The sequence below is a fragment of the Limulus polyphemus genome, unplaced genomic scaffold (genome assembly GCF_000517525.1).
Source record: "Limulus polyphemus unplaced genomic scaffold, Limulus_polyphemus-2.1.2 Scaffold390, whole genome shotgun sequence".
Lineage (NCBI taxonomy): Eukaryota > Metazoa > Arthropoda > Merostomata > Xiphosura > Limulidae > Limulus > Limulus polyphemus.
Window position 1 is genome coordinate 145,728 of NW_013666000.1, and position 18,692 is coordinate 164,419.

Here is an 18,692-nt window from a genome sequence, read left to right on the forward strand (position 1 = left end):
ATGTGAAGTTAAAAAAGTAATTTAAATGACTACTGTAACATTAAGACATAATCACCCCTAAAGGAGCTTGTCTTTGGATTTGCCCATGATGTTGATGAAGACCACCCTGTTGTAATTGTGGTCCTGTGTTATCTGCTGTCAATTGGGATGGCATGCCTCCCTGGGGTTGATGAGGTCCTGGACCCAGGCCTGATAAATATGGAAGTGCATGTGATGGTCCACCTTGTGGTGGTAGGGGTCCAGGCTTACCTATGTCATGAGGAGGACCACTTGATAGTGACAGTGCTCCAGGTGGGAACTGATGAAGTCCTTGTTGCTGTAATCAAATAAAATTTTGTAAAAGAAAAGTAAAATTATATCACAGTTGGTTAACTGTTACTAAGTGTTAGTTCACAAAACTTGACAAGCTTTTAGTAAATACTACAAAGCTAATTTTTTAATAATGTATTTCTACCAAAGATCTATCTATGAATTTACAAAGTCTTTACTGAGTCAGTTTAAGTAAAAAGTGGGTTTCATAAACCTAAATGATTATCAAAAGTTTTCAGTAGCGAAATCATCAATATACAGTGAATTTAAAAGTAGAAAAATATGAAATAAAATGAATAATGATTTTTTCTTCTTCTTTGAATGCATCTTTGTCACCAGATCTTCAATTTAGTTATCTTATCACCATCTGTTTTCTTTTAATTTTGTTTTATTGTCAGACTTTGTTCTAGATGTGTTTATTACTGCTTTATAAATCACAGATACAGTAAACAAACAAACCAAGTTACACATAAATTGAGCTCATGAGCTCAAATTACTAAGTTCATAGAATTATAAATTTTATTTTTGTTACCCTAGAAGTTTTTAATTTTTACATTTAGTTAGTTTGTTAAAAAATATATATATAAAAAGAAGAAATGTAGCTCATACTTTAGACATTTATGCCCATTTGCACTCACATGCCACGTGTCAGTAACCCTACTTTTTTCTCACTATGTTAGCTGTTCAACAAAAATTCATGTAGCTTTCAAATATGTATTTTAGAACATACAAAATATATCAGGCATTACAGAAGAATGGCCTACAATTTACCTGTCTTTCTAACTAAGTTATAAATAGGTTTTAAGAAATTCTGTTACTTCTAAGTGTAATAACTTTACTCAACACACAAATCAAGTTTTTCTTGCGAACTATCATTTTTAACCACCAAACATAAACAAATGGTCTTAAGATTTCTGTTTGCTATAATATGCTCTTTCTATTGGTTATAAACATGTCCATCAAAAGTGTAGACTTGATGTAGATAACTGAAATAAAATGCATAAAAACTCTAGTGGGTTTTACAAATGCATTGAAATTTAAGCAAATCAAGAGGGTAGGAAGTTCACATTCTATATTTTTTCTGGTCATTATGTGTTGTTTGTGTTTCTAATTGGTTATAAGTCTCAGCAGCCTGGTAGAAAGTCTTGGAAAGGAGAAAACAAAGCCAGACATATCATTTGAACTGAAAAATGGAGATTGAGATTTTCTGTAATATTTCCTTTAGATATAAAATTTTTTAAACCTTAGATAATATTAAAATTTGGATTATAAACTATGTTTTAATGCCAAGTTTACTGACATTGATAATGAAGTTGTTTAATTAACTTTTGAATGTGACTCTGTAAATGGTCATATGCACACTTTTACTCTATCATACTGAGAGTTAATAAAGCATTTTCACTTTTCACTACATTTTTTGTAAAATAATCTTCACAAGCATCTATAGAGAAAGATGTTTCCACATTCAGAACACTTCCTGTAATATAAATGAATCTTTTCAACACCTAAACAGGACACTTCAACTTTTGGAACACTTTGTTGTAATATAACCAGATTTCTATAGCCTCTATAAAGAAATGTGTTTCCAGATTCAGAACATATTTTGTAACATAAATTGAATAACTGCAGCATCTCTACCTACGAAAATATGACTCTCTTCACAATGAGTTAATACCAACTCCAAGCTGTATTACCTCTCACCAGCTCAAGTTCATTAGTGGTAAAGAGTGAAACGGATGAGTTTTCTTTTGTGATTTTTGTTTATGTTTCCTGCTTTAGCACTCTGAATTTCACCAGACACCTTGGCCTTATAGTCAGTCACACATTGTGAACTTGAGCCATAGAGGCTAATTCTTGAATAATAAAACATGAATAACAATTCCATTTCATATGCAGCTAGTTTTTCTAACTTTATTTTACTTCCACATTTCTACAGCCTGCTAATGCACCGTAGGAAAAATGAGCATCAATAGCACAAAACTACATCTATGTGTTAGTTTATGCCATCACCTTTTTGCACTCTCACTGAGCTTTGAATATTTAAAGTAAACTGTGTCCACAGATCAATAAATAATAGTATGTCTCCAATATTTAACTTCTGTATTTTTTTTTCTACAAAATTTTTCAAGTTCTCTGTTGTCAATACTAATATAATAAAACCAGAAAACTTACAGGTTGTGGATAAGGGACCTGCCCTAAATAATCATCTCTTCCTGCAAAATCAAAATAAATAAAGTGTAAGTCATCAGTTAAAAAAATATGACAAAACATACAACATATCAGTCATTGAGGCAACAGGGAATATAATTTTAATGAAAAGTAAACAACAAACTTTTAAATCACAAACATCCCTAAAACAAAAACTTCTAAATCACAAACATCCCTAATATCAATAAATAATATCACAATTACTGAACAAAGTTCTACACTTCTCACTAATTTAACTTAATACTATCTACATGTAGAAATTTGCATTAGAAGTTTATCACTATTACTTACTGTTCACTTGTGTATATTTGTATAACACACTTTTCACTTTTATTTAGTTTATGCATTCATAGTTGTATAGTTTTCATTGTACACTTCTTACTAAGTGCATATGTTTAGACGATTCTATCGTACTTCTCATTGTAGTATTTGCTTGTATGTGTAAAGTGTGTATCACAACACACTTCTTCTTATATTACTGTTTAAATGTGCATTTGTTTAACAAACATCATGCCATACTGTTTAGATATTCAAATTATACGATCCTAGTTACAACTTTCATTCTGTTAACTAGTATTTACAGTGCATGTCTCTATGATTAATGTACATTTTTCAAAGTATTAACAACTACTGGGATTACTTAGTAAATGTGCTCCTTCTTTTACTCTAATCCTAAATGGTAAAAATATTTGGATTCTCCACCCCCCCCTGTTTCTACCAACTGGTAGTAAACTAGCTCCTTTTCCTTTAGTTCTGTCCTAACAGTGAATTTTGTTTCTTATTTTCACTCCTGTTAGTACCCCTGGCAGTAAACTTGTTCCTCCTTCTCCTCTAATAAGAGTATTTGTAATCCCCCTCCTCTATTAGTACCATCTTGTCAGATACCAAATGACAAGAATTATTCCACTTCATTTTTGGGTGAAATTTGGTTTACTATTATACCCACAAAAAAATTTCCCAGGCATTTTGTTTGGAGTCAAAATGTAAATATTTTTGTATAATGTTAAAAGTTTACATTAACAAAAGTACAAAACAAAGTTTTAGGAAGTACTACAATGAATATCAAGTTATGAACTCTTAAAATTTCTTTATTCAATATTTTTATATTAGAATGAGCATACTATTTTTACAAAACTTTTTAAAATGTAATAGCAAAGACTACAGAAATTAAGCACATAATACACTATTTTTATAAATATTTTTACTAGTATACAACTGTTTTTTGTTTTGTCTTTTACATTTGGAATGAATATACTTACTTCCAAGATGTTGAGGTGGTTGCCCTCGTAGGTGGACACTTTGCCACTGTTAAGGAACTTAAAAGAAATTGCTATTATAATCTAACTCATCAATACAAATATTACTAAATAAACATAGCAATGTGCTATTTCCATAAAATTTCTCAATAAACTACAGTTGGAATTTGATGTGTTCAGGTTCTCTTATAAAGAACAAGCAAAAGTACCCATCCCCGGTGACAGGAAAAGTTTAAATTAATATGTCAATTTAAATTATTTCATGAACTTTAAAAAAGTTGTGTTATACTCTTGGTTTCACTCAGAGCCAAAGCTCTGAGCTATTTATACCACCCACTGCAAAAAGTAATTGTTGAGCATTTCAGTCATGCTAAGAGCTGCTCAACAATAACACACTGTAAATCTACATTTTTATTCTTTAAGTTATGTCACATTTTGAAATGTAAATGATAGTGTGATTAATTCCTAACAGTTTGGTGTAGAATATCATGCTTACAAAATAAAATTTGGCATCAACATTATTCATGCCTGTTCTTCTGTCATTTCAAAAGTGAATGTTCAATTTTGCCAGCATGCACAGCTTTTCAAACAGGAGACATACAATGCTCAAACAGACACCGTGATTCAATTCATAATATACATAAAAAAAAAAAGTTTCTTTTTCTTGAAATATAGAACAAAATGTGGTTGCACAAACCAAGAAAGAGTTAAACATATATGAATAATAATAAATATGAAATTCTATAACCATCTGTAAAGATTTCCATGAAGAAATTCATTACTTTGTGTTGTGTAATGACAGAGATTTTAAAACCTAAGTTTTGATAATACTGATAATTATGTCTAAGTTATTCCTTCACATCAAAAATATTGCAAATTCATTATATTTCAGTAGATGTGTATTAGAGAATTATGGCAATATCATGCTTACAGTATTGAAAACGTTGCAGTCACATTTTTGGTTTAAAATAAAAGTGTAACTTCAAATTTATAGGTTAAGTTTCACTGGGAGGCCTATCTACACCAGCTGAAACAATGATCAGAATGCAATCTATGAACTGGGTTTTCTGCAAACTTTTAATCACAGTGAGGACACCAACACTGTACAATAATTATAAGTCAGTGTGGCTCCATGCCTGGTATCTAACCTGTACAATAATTATAAGTCAGTGTGGATCCATGCCTGGTATCTAACATGTACAATAATTATAAGTCAGTGTGGATCCATGCATGGTATCTAACCTGTATAATAATTATAAGTCAGTATGCATCCATGCCTGGTATCTAACCTGTACAATAATTATAAGTCAGTGTGGATCCATGCCTGGTATCTAACCTGTACAATAATTATAAGTCAGTATGCATCCATGCCTGGTATCTAACATGTATAATAAGTCAGTGTGGATCCATGCCTGGTATCTAACCTGTACAATAATTATGTCAGTATGCATCCATGCCTGGTATCAAACATGTACAATAATTATAAGTCAGTGTGCATCCATGCCTGGTATCTAACCTGTACAATAATTATAAGTCAGTGTGCATCCATGCCTGGTATCTAACCTGTACAATAATTATAAGTCAGTGTGCATCCATGCCTGGTATCTAACCTGTATAATAATTATAAGTCAGTGTGCATCCAAGCCTGGTATCTAAACTGTACAATAATTATAAGTCAGTGTGGATCCATGCCTGGTATCTAACCTGTATAATAATTATAAGTCAGTGTGGATCCATACCTGGTATCTAACCTGTACAATAATTATAAGTCAGTGTGGATCCATGCCTGGTATCTAACCTGTATAATAATTATAAGTCAGTGTGCATCCATGCCTGGTATGTAACCTGTACGAAAATTTTAAGTCTGTCTTGAAAATGGGTTCCATATATATATTTTAATTTTTTCTGCAAATACAAAAAAAAAAAATTAAATGTTCATTCACTTAAAACAAATCTAGCAAGAGAACTTTCCCACAAACTACTAGTATGAATGAATACATAAGATTCTGTATTACTTAACATATCATTTCACAACACACAAGATTTCAAAAGAATAATCGAAAATCACAGAGGTCAACAACTGACGTGACAGACGGAATCCCATCCTCTTTGGTTGGCGAATGTTGAACGCATGTACATTGCGCAGCGCATGGACTTCTTAAACCCGAAACAACCTTAAATTAAGTATGTTGACTGGAGACTGGCTGTCTGTGCTCCGTTGAGTTTCTTTCCTGCTTCTTCCAAACTTCGATCGATTGCGCAAACCTTTGTAGAAATTACTAAAATACTCAATCCGCGTTTTAAATATTTACCATTCATCAAAAGTATTACTGTTAATGATAACGCAATATATATATATATAATATGATTAACAAAAACAGTTATTATTTATTTATATTATTTATGTTTTATATAACCATGAAAACCGTAAGCGGCAATTCTGTAACGGGCGGTACAGAGGCTGCTTATCCCACCCCCTCGTTTTTTTTGCTTCCCATTTAGTTACATTTAATTTTGACAAAGAAACATAACGTTTGGGAAGATATTCTGAGACTGGATTCTCATTTTTTAATGTTCAAGAAGGCCTGATGTTGAAATTTTATTTAAATTTCTAGAGTATGCTTCTTATACCAGCTTTTATCCATACCGGTTGACGGGTTTAACGCCCCACCTCAGTAATCCTCACGTTTTTCTTATTGTAGCAAGTTCGCAACCCCAACTTTCTGTTTACGAAATTAATTTCTATATTTACGGATGTATGTAGATTAAGATGGCAACCCAAATAACACTGTTTCTACATTCCTGAGACGCATGTTTTTACCATTGGTCAAAGTGGAGCAGTATGCGCCAGTATTTATACCAGTAAGAAAAACAAATGGCGCAGTACGATATATCAGCAAAACAATTAACAATAATAATAATAAACTTACACTGCTACAAAACACCCTACTCGCATTTCTTTAAAGTGGGATGAAAATTTGTAAGAACACTAATATTTTGAGTTTATATAGAAGGCACGTGCCGTTCTGTTAATCAGAAACAGATTATCAAGCAATTGAATAATATGACTATAGGATTACCAGATTTCTAGCGAGAAGAACTGGGACTCTTTTTTTTTTAATTGGAGTGTTTGTTTGTTTATAATTAAGCACAAAGCTACACGTTGGGCTATCTGTGCTCTGCCCACCACGGGTATCGAAACCCGGTTTCTATTGTTGTAAGTCCGCAGACATACCGCTGTGCCACTGGGGGGGGGGGCACGTGGAGTGACACTGTAACAGCTCTGAGACAGTTCAAATTATAATAACACACATTTTATCATTTGTTAAATAATATGATGCTTATTGCGTCACATTTTAAACTATAAACAAACAAGATCTGTTGAAAATTTTTATAGTTAAAAAATAATAATAAATAAAACAAAAACTCGTCTAACTTATCTTGATCCTACTCAAAAAAGAACTGCTGTTGCTTCGGTTTTTTTTTTGTTTGTTTTTTTTTGCGCGTCTTCAAATCTCAATTCCTGAGAATGCCCAATGAGAGGGATAGAACACTATACTGTGTGATCTTTGTCAAATAGATTCTCCAGTTCAAAATTCAAAGGAGCCATGTATATGACAAATCTTACATATCAAACTCACACTGAGGTATAGAAACACTGGGACATTTGAATACTTTTATTGTTTCTGATTAGGACAGACAAAAAAATTAGGCTAAAAACTAGAATGATCACAATTTTACTGTGAGGCCTGTTAACCCTACGTATAAATGTTAAAGGTGTCAATTACTTGTGGGAAAATATTCATACATCGCCATTACTGATGGATGGGTGGGGCTTTTGATTTACAGTGGACATTGAGCTTTATATACTGTAGAACTGGAGTGCTTATTAAGCGAGAGAAGAGCCACTATATGGATTAGTTACTCCTGGTTTGAATGGTAATATTTCCGTCAATACTCAGTACGTAAACAACGCCGGTTAAATGTGTGTGCACTTTCTGGATATATTGTAACTTGATATGCAGTATACTTCTGAATATGAGGGGAAAGAAGTATTGAAAAAATCTCGAAGAAAATAAAAAATCGTGTCAAAGTCTCATATTAGGCGCAAATAAAGTGTTTTATAACTTTAAAGTACTTTAGTTGTTACATGTTATTGAAATGGATTAATTTAGTTAGTTTCTGCTTTAAAGAAGTTTTGTAATTAGAATATTATTAGTATACACGTACCTGTAATATGCATAGCGTAATTTATGCTCCATTTTATATTGTAAGAATAATTCGATGACGAGGAACCCACTTTGAGACTAATAATGGTTGGAGACGGCTTGAATGGATAATGAAGAAAAAACTTTAATACAAGTTTAACATAACAGTAAATGTATAAGGTTTTGTCATCATCAAACGTTTTACACTATTTTTACCCCCTCTCACTGGAAAAATTTCTGCGGACCCCCATTTGTGTCGGGCACCAACTCGGAGTACTTTACCCCAGAGGCAGATGTTTCACAAGGAGTAATAGTTAGCCCTATATTATTCATAATGTATGTGAGTGAAATCACACTGTCTCATCCAAATTTCTGCTTCTGCTGATGATTTGGTTATCTGGAAGAATTCCTATACTCCATCACGATTAAACGAAATAGAAAATTACTGCAACAAATGGAGAATCAAGATAAATACACCTAAAACACAAATCATATTATTCACAAAATCAAAAAGAAAGAAGAAACAGCCCCCAAAATTATACACATCTATGGAACTCTTCTCCAGGTAGCTACATCAACCAAATTTCTGGGTCTAACCTGAGATTCTAAGTTAAATTGGACTAAGCATTTAAACGAAATTAGGAACAAAATCTGGCAAACAGCGAATTGATTACGACGTCTGATTGACAACCGAAAAAATACTCAAAATCTGTAAAAGATACATATGCTCAGTGGTGGAGCATGCTTGCCCAGCATGGTTAAATGTAACCCAATCACACATACACAAATGACAGACAATACAAAATTCAATAATCTCTAAAGCATACAGAGCTCACTGATACACAAACACAACCTTCCTACACAATTAGCCAAACTACCTCATATTTTCAGACAGGCTTCAAAATAGATCAGTAGATTACTTCCGCAAATATATACTAACAAAACTACATCATTACGAACCCTGAAAAAGTTTATCATACATGATGAAAATAGACCTAAATACCGGAAGCTAGATAGTGGTAATTTTATTTTAAAAGGGTTTTTCTTTTTTTAAATAAAATTGGTGCTGTATTTTTCCATCTTTATTTATGGAACTGTTTGTATAAATAAAAACTTACGTTGATAACAAACGAAAAAGGCGAAATATTTACCAGAAAACAACAACAAAAAAATCTACATTGTACATTTAGGCAAGGATACTGTATGTAAAGAGTGGTTAGAGGTCAGTTCGGCTGCGGACTGCTGTACGCGATACATAATATATTTTATGACACAAGAAAATCTTTAAGCCAGCCTCGGAGCAATTAGTTTGTCTATAACTTCATTTCTTCAAATTTCCGTTATAGACAGTGATACGAAAAAACATCAACAGCGCAATCTATTTGAGGCAGTATAAATTTACCACTTTATTCGGTGCTATGTTGATGCAGGTAGGCTAAACACAAGTCATTGCCGAAAAACGTATAGCTAGGCTAATTTAACGTAGCCTAACAAAGGATATCAGCAGCTTAATTACAGTTAATTTAGACTGATAGGTAGGCCTAGCTTAGTTAGCCTACAGTTTATCTAACCTTTAGGCTAAGTTAGGAATGAAAGGCATATGCTTTGTTAACCTGATATTGGCCTAAGGATTTTATAACAGTTACAACTATTATAGTTTGATGTATAATCCACTGAAAATATAAGTCAGTAAGTAAGTCATTTTGTCGCATAATAGTGAAGTAAAAATAAGTAAGCATAGGAATGAGTAACAGAAAACGTACACTTTTTTTTCAATTATACGTTTAAGTATGGATACTCCGACGTACAATAAAGTGTTATAATACCCTCTCGCTGCTTCAATTAATTCAAAATATTATTATAGTTATTAATAAATCATTATTTTCGAGCAAGATTTATATTATAAAAATAAGATTAACAATAATGGTGCACATATACAAAAAAAAAAGAAATTTAATTGTAAATATACACACATCTGTTGACGAAGGTGTTTTTTTTAACTGCAGTAACGGTACAACAAAAACAATATGCATGAGAGGTCCTATATTATTCACTGTCCTGCGGCCCCGAGGTGTCTGAATCTGCTTCACAGGTCTTCGTATTTGCAAAAGGTCCTTTACTTTCCATTGTATTTGTATATATATTTAATTCACACATAGAAAAAAGGGCTCCTGTCAAACAGACTAGTATAGTGTTCAATAACGGACACCGTGGAGCAGATATTTGGGTAAACCGTTTCACGCTGGATTTGCTCTATTTTTAATAGTCAGAAAAACACGCTTAAACGTCAATGATATTCATCCAACTCTGTTTCTGTTTTGTTTTCATATTTTTTTCCTTGTTTTACCAGCGTATTTTTCTTGACCATACTATACAATAATGTCAATATATATTATATAAATGCAGCCTCCGACCATCCCTCACAGCTGCATCTTCTCCATCATGACACAATAACGGGACTTTTGTTTTTATTTCTTTGGGTAAGAGGCTAAAAAAGTGCATAAAAACAAAATGTATTACAGCTGCTACACATCTAATATGCGGGTCGCGGGTTCGCCCTTTCAGCCGTGGGGGCGTTATATTGTGACGGTCAATCCCACTATTCGTTGGTAAAAGAGTAGCCCAAGAGTTGGCGGTGAGTGATGATGATGACTAGCTGCCTTCCCTCTAGTCTTACACTGCTAAATTATGGACGGCTAGCGCAGATAGCCCTTGTGTAGCTTTGCGCGAAATCCATAACAAACACATCTAATATTAGTATTAATCAATTACATGTTAAATCTTAACTATTTCATTCATAGAGCTCATGCATTAAAAATTACAAGCAACAGTTTGACCAGTTTGATTATACCACATCCTTTAAATTTAAGATACACTGTTCCAGCTTCTTACAATGAAAATAAACTTGTTACCAAAAAACCTTATTTACCTGAGAAATATGTTCATCAACAAGCTCCAAAACATATTTAGAACCCTCAAAATTAAGCGTAAAAACATCGAGCTAATCAATTAATATGCTTTTTGCATACGAGTTCATCACAGCCAACACTAGAATGTTAGTCGACTAATCAGTGAACATGTATTTACAGAACAGCGGACAGATTACTAGCTCATAACTTAGTTACGTCATCACCATAATCTATATAAGCTACGATACGAACTATACTTATACACCAAACAGTTTCGAATTGATATGCATAGCTCCTTACCAATGATTCAAGAATTTCTGTGGCCCACTCTAAACAGTAGCATCGAGAAGTTTAATTCAATCCTGCTTCCTTCATTGTGTGGCATTCACTCAACGAAGAGCTATAATCATCTTTCGATATCAGTAACTCTTCGAAAGGTTATGTTCATTGTTCTATAACAGTCACTACCGGAAGAGTTGTCATTCTTCTATGACAGTCATTCTCCAAAAGAGCTGTATTTATCATTCTGTGAATCACTCCCTGAAGAGCTGTATTCTACATTTTGTCACAGTATTCCTCGGAAAGCAATATTCATCATTTTATGACAGTCGAAGAGCTGTATTCTTCAAATTGTGATAGCATTCCTCAAAAAGATACATTAATTTTTCTATATGTTATAATCACCCTTCAGTTCCAGTCATTCTCCAAAAATTTGTATTCATGATATAGTCACTACACGAAGAGTTGTAATAATTATATTATGAGAGATACTACACGAAGAGTTGTATTCATTATATTATGAGATTTACTACACGAAGAGTTGTATTAATTATATTATGAGAGATACCACACGAAGAGTTGTGTTCATTACATTATGAGAGTCACTACACGAAGAGTTTTATTTATTATATTGTGAGAGTCACTACACGAAGAGTCGTATTCATTATATTATGAGCTACTACACGAAGAGTTTCATTCATTATATTGTGAGAGTCACTACACGAAGAGTTGTATTCATTATATTGTGAGAGTCACGACGCGAAGAGTTGTATTCATTATATTGTAGAGTCACGACGCGAAGAGTTGTAGTCATTATATTGTGAGAGTCACGACGCGAAGAGTTGTATTCATTATATTGTGAGTCACTACACGAAGAGTTGTATTCATTATATTGTGAGAGTCACGACGCGAAGAGTTGTAGTCATTATATTGTGAGAGTCACGACGCGAAGAGTTGTATTCATTATATTGTGAGTCACTCCTGCAAGAACTTTGTTCATCATTCTATCAGGGATTGAAATATTACATTCCCACATTTCCAAGGATTTTAACTTTGCTTGAGAAATTTAATATTTTTAGTTGGCTTTCCCGATTGGGAATGCATGGTCCATCCGTATTCCTTTAGGTATGACCAATGAGAGTGAACATATTGCATTAATTAAATAAAAAAACAACAACAATTCATGAGGAAATGCAGTCTTCCTGGTAGCTATCCCTCGAATGAATGTAATGTTATTTCAGTATTTTTATCCCTGTCTATGACAGTCACTTCCCGGAGAGATAGATGTATAGTATTTTACATACAAAAGTTATTCGATGTGATCTTAAGTTCACACTTTCATACAAACCATCACAAGTACGGGATTTACTGGTCATTTAACAGACCAAGAAGTCGCATCAAGGTAGTATCTAAAAACGTCTTTTTGTTATTCTTAACATTTTAGCTATCAACTTACTGTCATACCTTTGTCACATAATTCAGATTTATGTACTAAACATATACCTTAAAACATATTGTATCATTCATGCGAAATTAGTATTACAGTTTCTCTTCAAGTGTATTTGAAATTCAAATTCAGCTGCATGATTCTAGACCATTACACTAAAACAAGCGTTAAACTACAGTTGTATTATTTCCCCTAGACAGTACCAATAACACTCGGGTAGGGGTAAGAAAGCTCCTTAACACAATCGAATACTTAACAGTTCCACAATCAAGTGTAACAAAGGAACCCTTATTTAAATAGCTTATATCCGAACTTCTGTTGCACAAAGAAAAACTCTGACATTACTTCTGGTAAGTGCTGACGTTTTTCCGGTATTGGACCAACCTTCAGTAGAGACAATCGACAATATTTACTTCCCACCGAGTTAGACAATGTAAAAGTATTTGCAAGTTACTGCTTCAATTAATTAAAGGAATGAACTTAAAAACAATTTGTTATTAACTACGCAAATTATTAGGGCTTGGTAAAGATCTCTCACCCATTCGTGTGCTTTTGAATCGATTGTTCCATTATCTTTTGCTTTTATAACTCTAGTAAAGTTCTCCGGTGGCTCAGTGGAATGTCTGAAGATTCACAACACAAAAATTCATATTTCGATACTTTCCAACTCTACCCCAACTAAAAAATAAACTTTAAAACACCCTTTCAAACGTCGAGAAATTGATAATATTGTCCAAAAAAATGAGTTGAAGCTAATTAGAAAAATCTGCCAATAAAGAATTTCAAAACAAAAATAAGAAATGTGACAATTAAAACACTAAAACTACCAAGTGTTCAAAATACTTACAACTTAATAAGTGTAGCATGTAAAGTAACAAATGTTCTGATCGTTGCTGAACTGCCTCTAATAATACATTTCATCATACCAGTTTTCTTTGTATTTTCACAAGCTCTACTATGAGCACGTGCATGCACATGCACGTAATTGTGAACGTAAAGACGTATAATAAATACAATCCTCGGATGTAACTTGCACACAGAGTCAAGAAGTTAATCAAGGTATTTAAAAGCTTTTGTTGATGGCTAACAGACCAGAATTCGTTACACACACTGAAAACAAAAAGGGGAAGCAAAAACTAAATGTATTTGGCAAGAATAGGGGCTACCAATCTCAATTTCAGCTTCTCCTGCAATCAGTAAACCAGATACATGACAGATTCGGTTCTGCAGGCCCACGCTGGATTTTGGAGAACATTCACAGTGAGGAACTGAAGCATACTATGACCAAATAACATTTCGGTAAACTATACAGCTAATTGTTTGTGGTATGTAAATAACAAAGTAAAACCTTGGGATTAGGTTTAACTGAAGTAGATAATTTTCCCGAAAGGCCGCCTGGTTGGGTCACCTGTTTTAACCACTCGCACCACTATAAAATACTGTTGTATGTCAGTCAGTCAGTAGACACTAAAATGACGTTACACGCTGCAATTTCTACTGCCGTAACGTCAGTAAAACGTACGCATGAATCACGAGAAGAATTGTGCACTCTGTAGGCTATAACACAGTATGACATATGAACGTCAAAAGCAAGAAATAAAAGTATTTGTTACTCTTAATCTTGGTTTTATTTACTCTTGAAATAGAACACTTTCGGGGCCCATGCGAAAGTACATTTAGTATGGTAAAAGGTATGGAACGCTGTGTCAACGTATCACTTGAAAAAGACTGATGAAAACCATGCACGAATTTGTAACATGTGTGAGCATGTGTAACTAATGTAAATTGAAATATCTGTTTAAACCGCTACTCTTGTACATCTATCGTTGGAAAGATAAATTATCAATATATGTAATAATAAAATTAGTTGAGAACAAGATCAGTGACGTAAAAAAAATCAACAAGCTTCATAAAAGCGATCTCGAGAAAAAAAAAAGATAAGACCAATAGAGAAGAAATAATGTCATGTTAATAACACACTGACTACAGAAACGTAGTTGTCACTAGTACTACTGTAACTACTTGGAAACGTGCTATATGTATTAATATTTGAAAGAACAAAAAAATATTTTCTTAAAATCAATTATATAAAAAGCTTTGATAAAGCTAGAAAATTTAGTTTTAAACTTGTGTAAATTAAAATTTTAGCTTCTTCTAAGATTGAACCCGATACCTCTCGTTCGCCAAGCGAGTGCTGTACCAACTGAAATAACACGCGAACCTCTTCAAGTTTACTGACTTTGAAACATCTCAAAGCACCTGGTTACCACATTCTCCTTTTCATAACACACGCAAATCCTAATCTCAGTATCACGGAACCACTACCAGCTAGGCGGCGTTTTTCGTTTGTGTGTGTGTGATATCCATTCATGCACCTTCATAGATCGAATTTGGTATCTCTCGTACGCCATGTGAGTACTCTATAAACATATGCGTTTAAAAAAAAAATGTTTTAATGTTAGCGATTTTTTATGATACCCAGTTTTTTGTGTGTGTGGGGGGGAGGAGGATTCTTGCTTCCTAGTTTACAGGAAGTTGAGTTGCGTGTTTTCTCTCGGTAAGACATGCGTATTCAATTTAGTACTAATATAAGTAATCTCAAATAATTAATGCTGCTTTGTTTATAACGGACTCACAGAAATGGAAATTAGGTGTTGAATTCGAGATTTTTACCCTGATAGTGATGTTATACATTTGACAAATTTTAGCAGGGCACAAGCATTATAAAGTTTAACACTGCACTACTATTTGGAAAAGATACTGTAACAAGAATTGTAAACCTACAACGCACCGATTTGTACGGCTATTAGCTTGCATAGTTGTTACGGGATGGCGCCATTGTTCTCCCCTACCGGCTGTGTTACGTGTTTTGGAGGATGACATGTTGCTTAGAATTACGTTTTGGGTTTTATAATTATAAAACGATCAAAAGCTTATATCATCTGTCGACGCATCTGGCATTACAACATAACACAAAAAGTATATTACTAAACGATATCAGGAAACAAAATAACTGAACCAGGATATAACAATTTTCTAAACATGTCTACATTATTATACAAGTTAAAGTAAAGAAAAAGAAGTAAAATCTCATCAAAATGCCCACTTTATAAATGCACGAAGAGCATTATGCCGCATAAGGCAATTATAAAAGTGCAAAGAGTTTCGCCAAGTTAAATACTTTGAAAAAGAAATACTTTTAACAACATATATAATTGGGTTATAATCCTTTTCCTAACTCTAAACACGTTATTCTTTATTAATAGCTAACGCATTCTAATGTAAATCACAAGCGTTTCGAATAAAATTTACAACTGTAACCAAGATGACACACCGAGTATATCAAATTTATGTTTTAAAAATATACTTAATAAATGTATTTGATTTCAATCTTTGAAGGTTGAAGGTTTTTGCTCTTCATGATTAGCTTCTACTTTTAAACAGAATGTTTGGATGATATTTATTCTTTACAAAATATGGCAAGGGAAATTAATAGTGTCAAAATGTTCTTGCCCCTATCCATTTGAATGCTTATAGCCACTTCTATTTTCTGGGTTCTTTAAACTTTTGTTTGAGAATTTATAAAGGAAGATTGTAAGGTCTATTGAAGTGAATTGTTGCATTTAACTACACAACTCCGCATGCTGGTATTCTTCTTTCTAAATATTGCATCGCTTGATATAACGTTATTATCCGCCATTATTCTTGTTGGCCTAAACCCCAATAACTCGCGAGTTAGCCATCAACTTAATTCTAAAACTTATGAGTGGAAGTCCAGATGAATATTAGGCACGCTACATCTGTTACATACAGTGCCTAGGAGGGCTTTGGCCCAACACCACAGTTCATCAAGCCGGTTGGGATACAAGACACAGTAGTGGTTGAAACGCTATTTATAGAAGATAATAATTGGGAGTGGTTACCGCTTTGTGGCGTAAAATTTTTGTCCCCCAATTTCGAAAAAGGTCACGAAAAAGTAAGGTCAGAAATGATAATAATGAAAAGTAAAATAATGATGATAATAACAAACGAAAACTTTGCTAATATCTTTTCTCTGTATCACGTCTGTTGGTATTTTGTCTTAACCCAAAACCCATCTGGAGTAGATGCACGTAAATATAACAATATTTAAAAGTATCTTTGTTTTGTTTTTTAATTAAAAGTATTAGTATTTACACTTCGAGCGCCCCAACAACCCCCTGCTCAAAATTTCGACAAGTTTTAGCTACGTGGAAACTTGCCTCGTTTGCGCTCGATTACCGCCACCCAAATTAATTTTCTGTATTACCCTCTGACTTGTATTACTGAATTGTACGGATGACAGCTGTTATGGTGTAAACTGGATTAGGCTGGAAAAGGGTAATTTTCATCAAGTTTTATACGAGTCATTTAAAGACTTAGGGTAAGAAGTAATAACAAACTTATTTATTTAACACAAGTTATATATTATTATTTATTTCTAGTTGAGTTAAGTTTACAAGCTAGTCTTATTGTTCCTGAAGCATATGTTCCAGTTTAGTTTACCGAGTGATCTGTGAAGAATGGCGCGCAAAACGATGTTAGCCGCTCACAATAATCGTCTCAGCCACTTGATAAATCTCTGATATGAAATACAAGTGATTATAAAGCGTATCGCAATTGTTATGCATGTGATGTTTTACGAATCAATTACAACATAAAAATTATTCTGAATTATGACAAGTTTTCAATTTCTAAAGCAGAATACTATCTTCTGTTGTTTCGTCATTTCAATTTTAGAAGAACGACATTAATGATGACTTGTGCCAAGGCTAATATATTAAATAAACATTTACACAATCCATTAATAATAAATATGTGAAAGCACATAACCCGAGCACTTTTGAAAGGCGGACTTTTCTTCATTAGGTGGAAACATTTTGCTCCTGCTGAAGAACTGTCCACCTTTCAAAAGCGCTCCGGTTATAGGGTTTCGTATTTTGTCTTTGATGTTTTAAATCTACGGTTTTCCTAACAATGCTCATACAATCAGCATGCTCAATAGTAGGATAATGTGTTATGTGTGAATCAAGGTATGCAAAATACATAATTCGTTAATGAAATTAACATGTAGAATATCTTATCATTTTCCAAAAAGAAGTTCACTTACAAAATGTTTATATCGCTGAACACGCACTGTAAGTAGTAAAAATCAATTTCTGATTGATTCGGGAACATGGATCGCAAAAACTGCCTTACTCGCTATCCCTTGAGGCATTGGGATTTGGCTGCATGCAAGGTCGCATACCCAGGTCATCATCTCTCTAGAGGGCATTCGCTAGTGAAATTAGGTCACTCTGCCCTACTTTATTATTGAAAGTATTTCAGCACAATCTCACAAAGTTCAAAACTGGTTTTTACAAGAAAAGTTGCGATTTTTTCTTTTTCTTTTACAGAAACTGTGATAAGGAAATATGTGCATTGATCTCACCACACCAAGATGATTCTAAAATCAAGTTAAGCCAAGTAAGCGCTCCACAAAGTCCTCTTTCAACAATACAATATGTATACATACAATGAATTTAATGCTTGTTTTTACACAGAAGTTAAAAGTTCAGTACCAAAGTGCTACAACAGAGAGGAGGGTTTAATTCACATCCAAGTATAAATATTAGACAATCAAAAGCCTCTATCATCTGGCATTACAACGTAACACAAAATTTGAATTACTAGTAATCACCTATTTATCTATATAAATTAGTGCGTGTTTAGTTTTTAAAAAAGTCTGAAAAGTTTTACTATTTTCTTTTTTTACAAATATAAATTTCGTCTCTTTTGGTAAGGTTGTCGATAAGCGCAAAGCTACACAATGGACTCTCTGTGTTCTGTATCGAAACCCGAATTTTTGCCTAGAGAAAGCATTCTAAGTCTCGTTATAATTTCACAATAGAAAATGTCTGGCGTTTGCAAGCAATTTTCTCCCCTTATTCTACAAGTAAAGAAAAACTTTTCAAAAAAGGAAGTGAATGTAGGGATGGCATTTGCATCATCCCTACATAATAGCACAGGCACACAATGTAGTACAATGTTAACAGATAAAAACAGGATAAATTAAACT

At 33.3% G+C, this 18,692-nt stretch overlaps 1 protein-coding gene across 2 annotated transcripts in view; it reads right to left on the reverse strand.

Annotated features, from left to right (window-relative positions):
• The window catches only part of LOC106457907 (eukaryotic translation initiation factor 4 gamma 1-like), a 79,990-nt gene that overhangs the window by 46,204 nt on the left and 15,094 nt on the right, over positions 1 to 18,692 (reverse strand). Inside the window, exons 2-4 of one of the 2 annotated variants that reach the window (XM_022383979.1) lie at positions 3,777 to 3,814; positions 2,482 to 2,522; positions 56 to 316 (exon numbers count right to left, since the gene is read on the reverse strand). In XM_022383979.1, coding sequence (XP_022239687.1) covers positions 56 to 316; positions 2,482 to 2,522; positions 3,777 to 3,814 — 340 coding nt within the window. Of the gene's footprint in view, positions 1 to 55; positions 317 to 2,481; positions 2,523 to 3,776; positions 3,815 to 18,692 lie in introns of those variants that run through there. The other variant, XM_022383980.1, reaches the window with a different exon arrangement.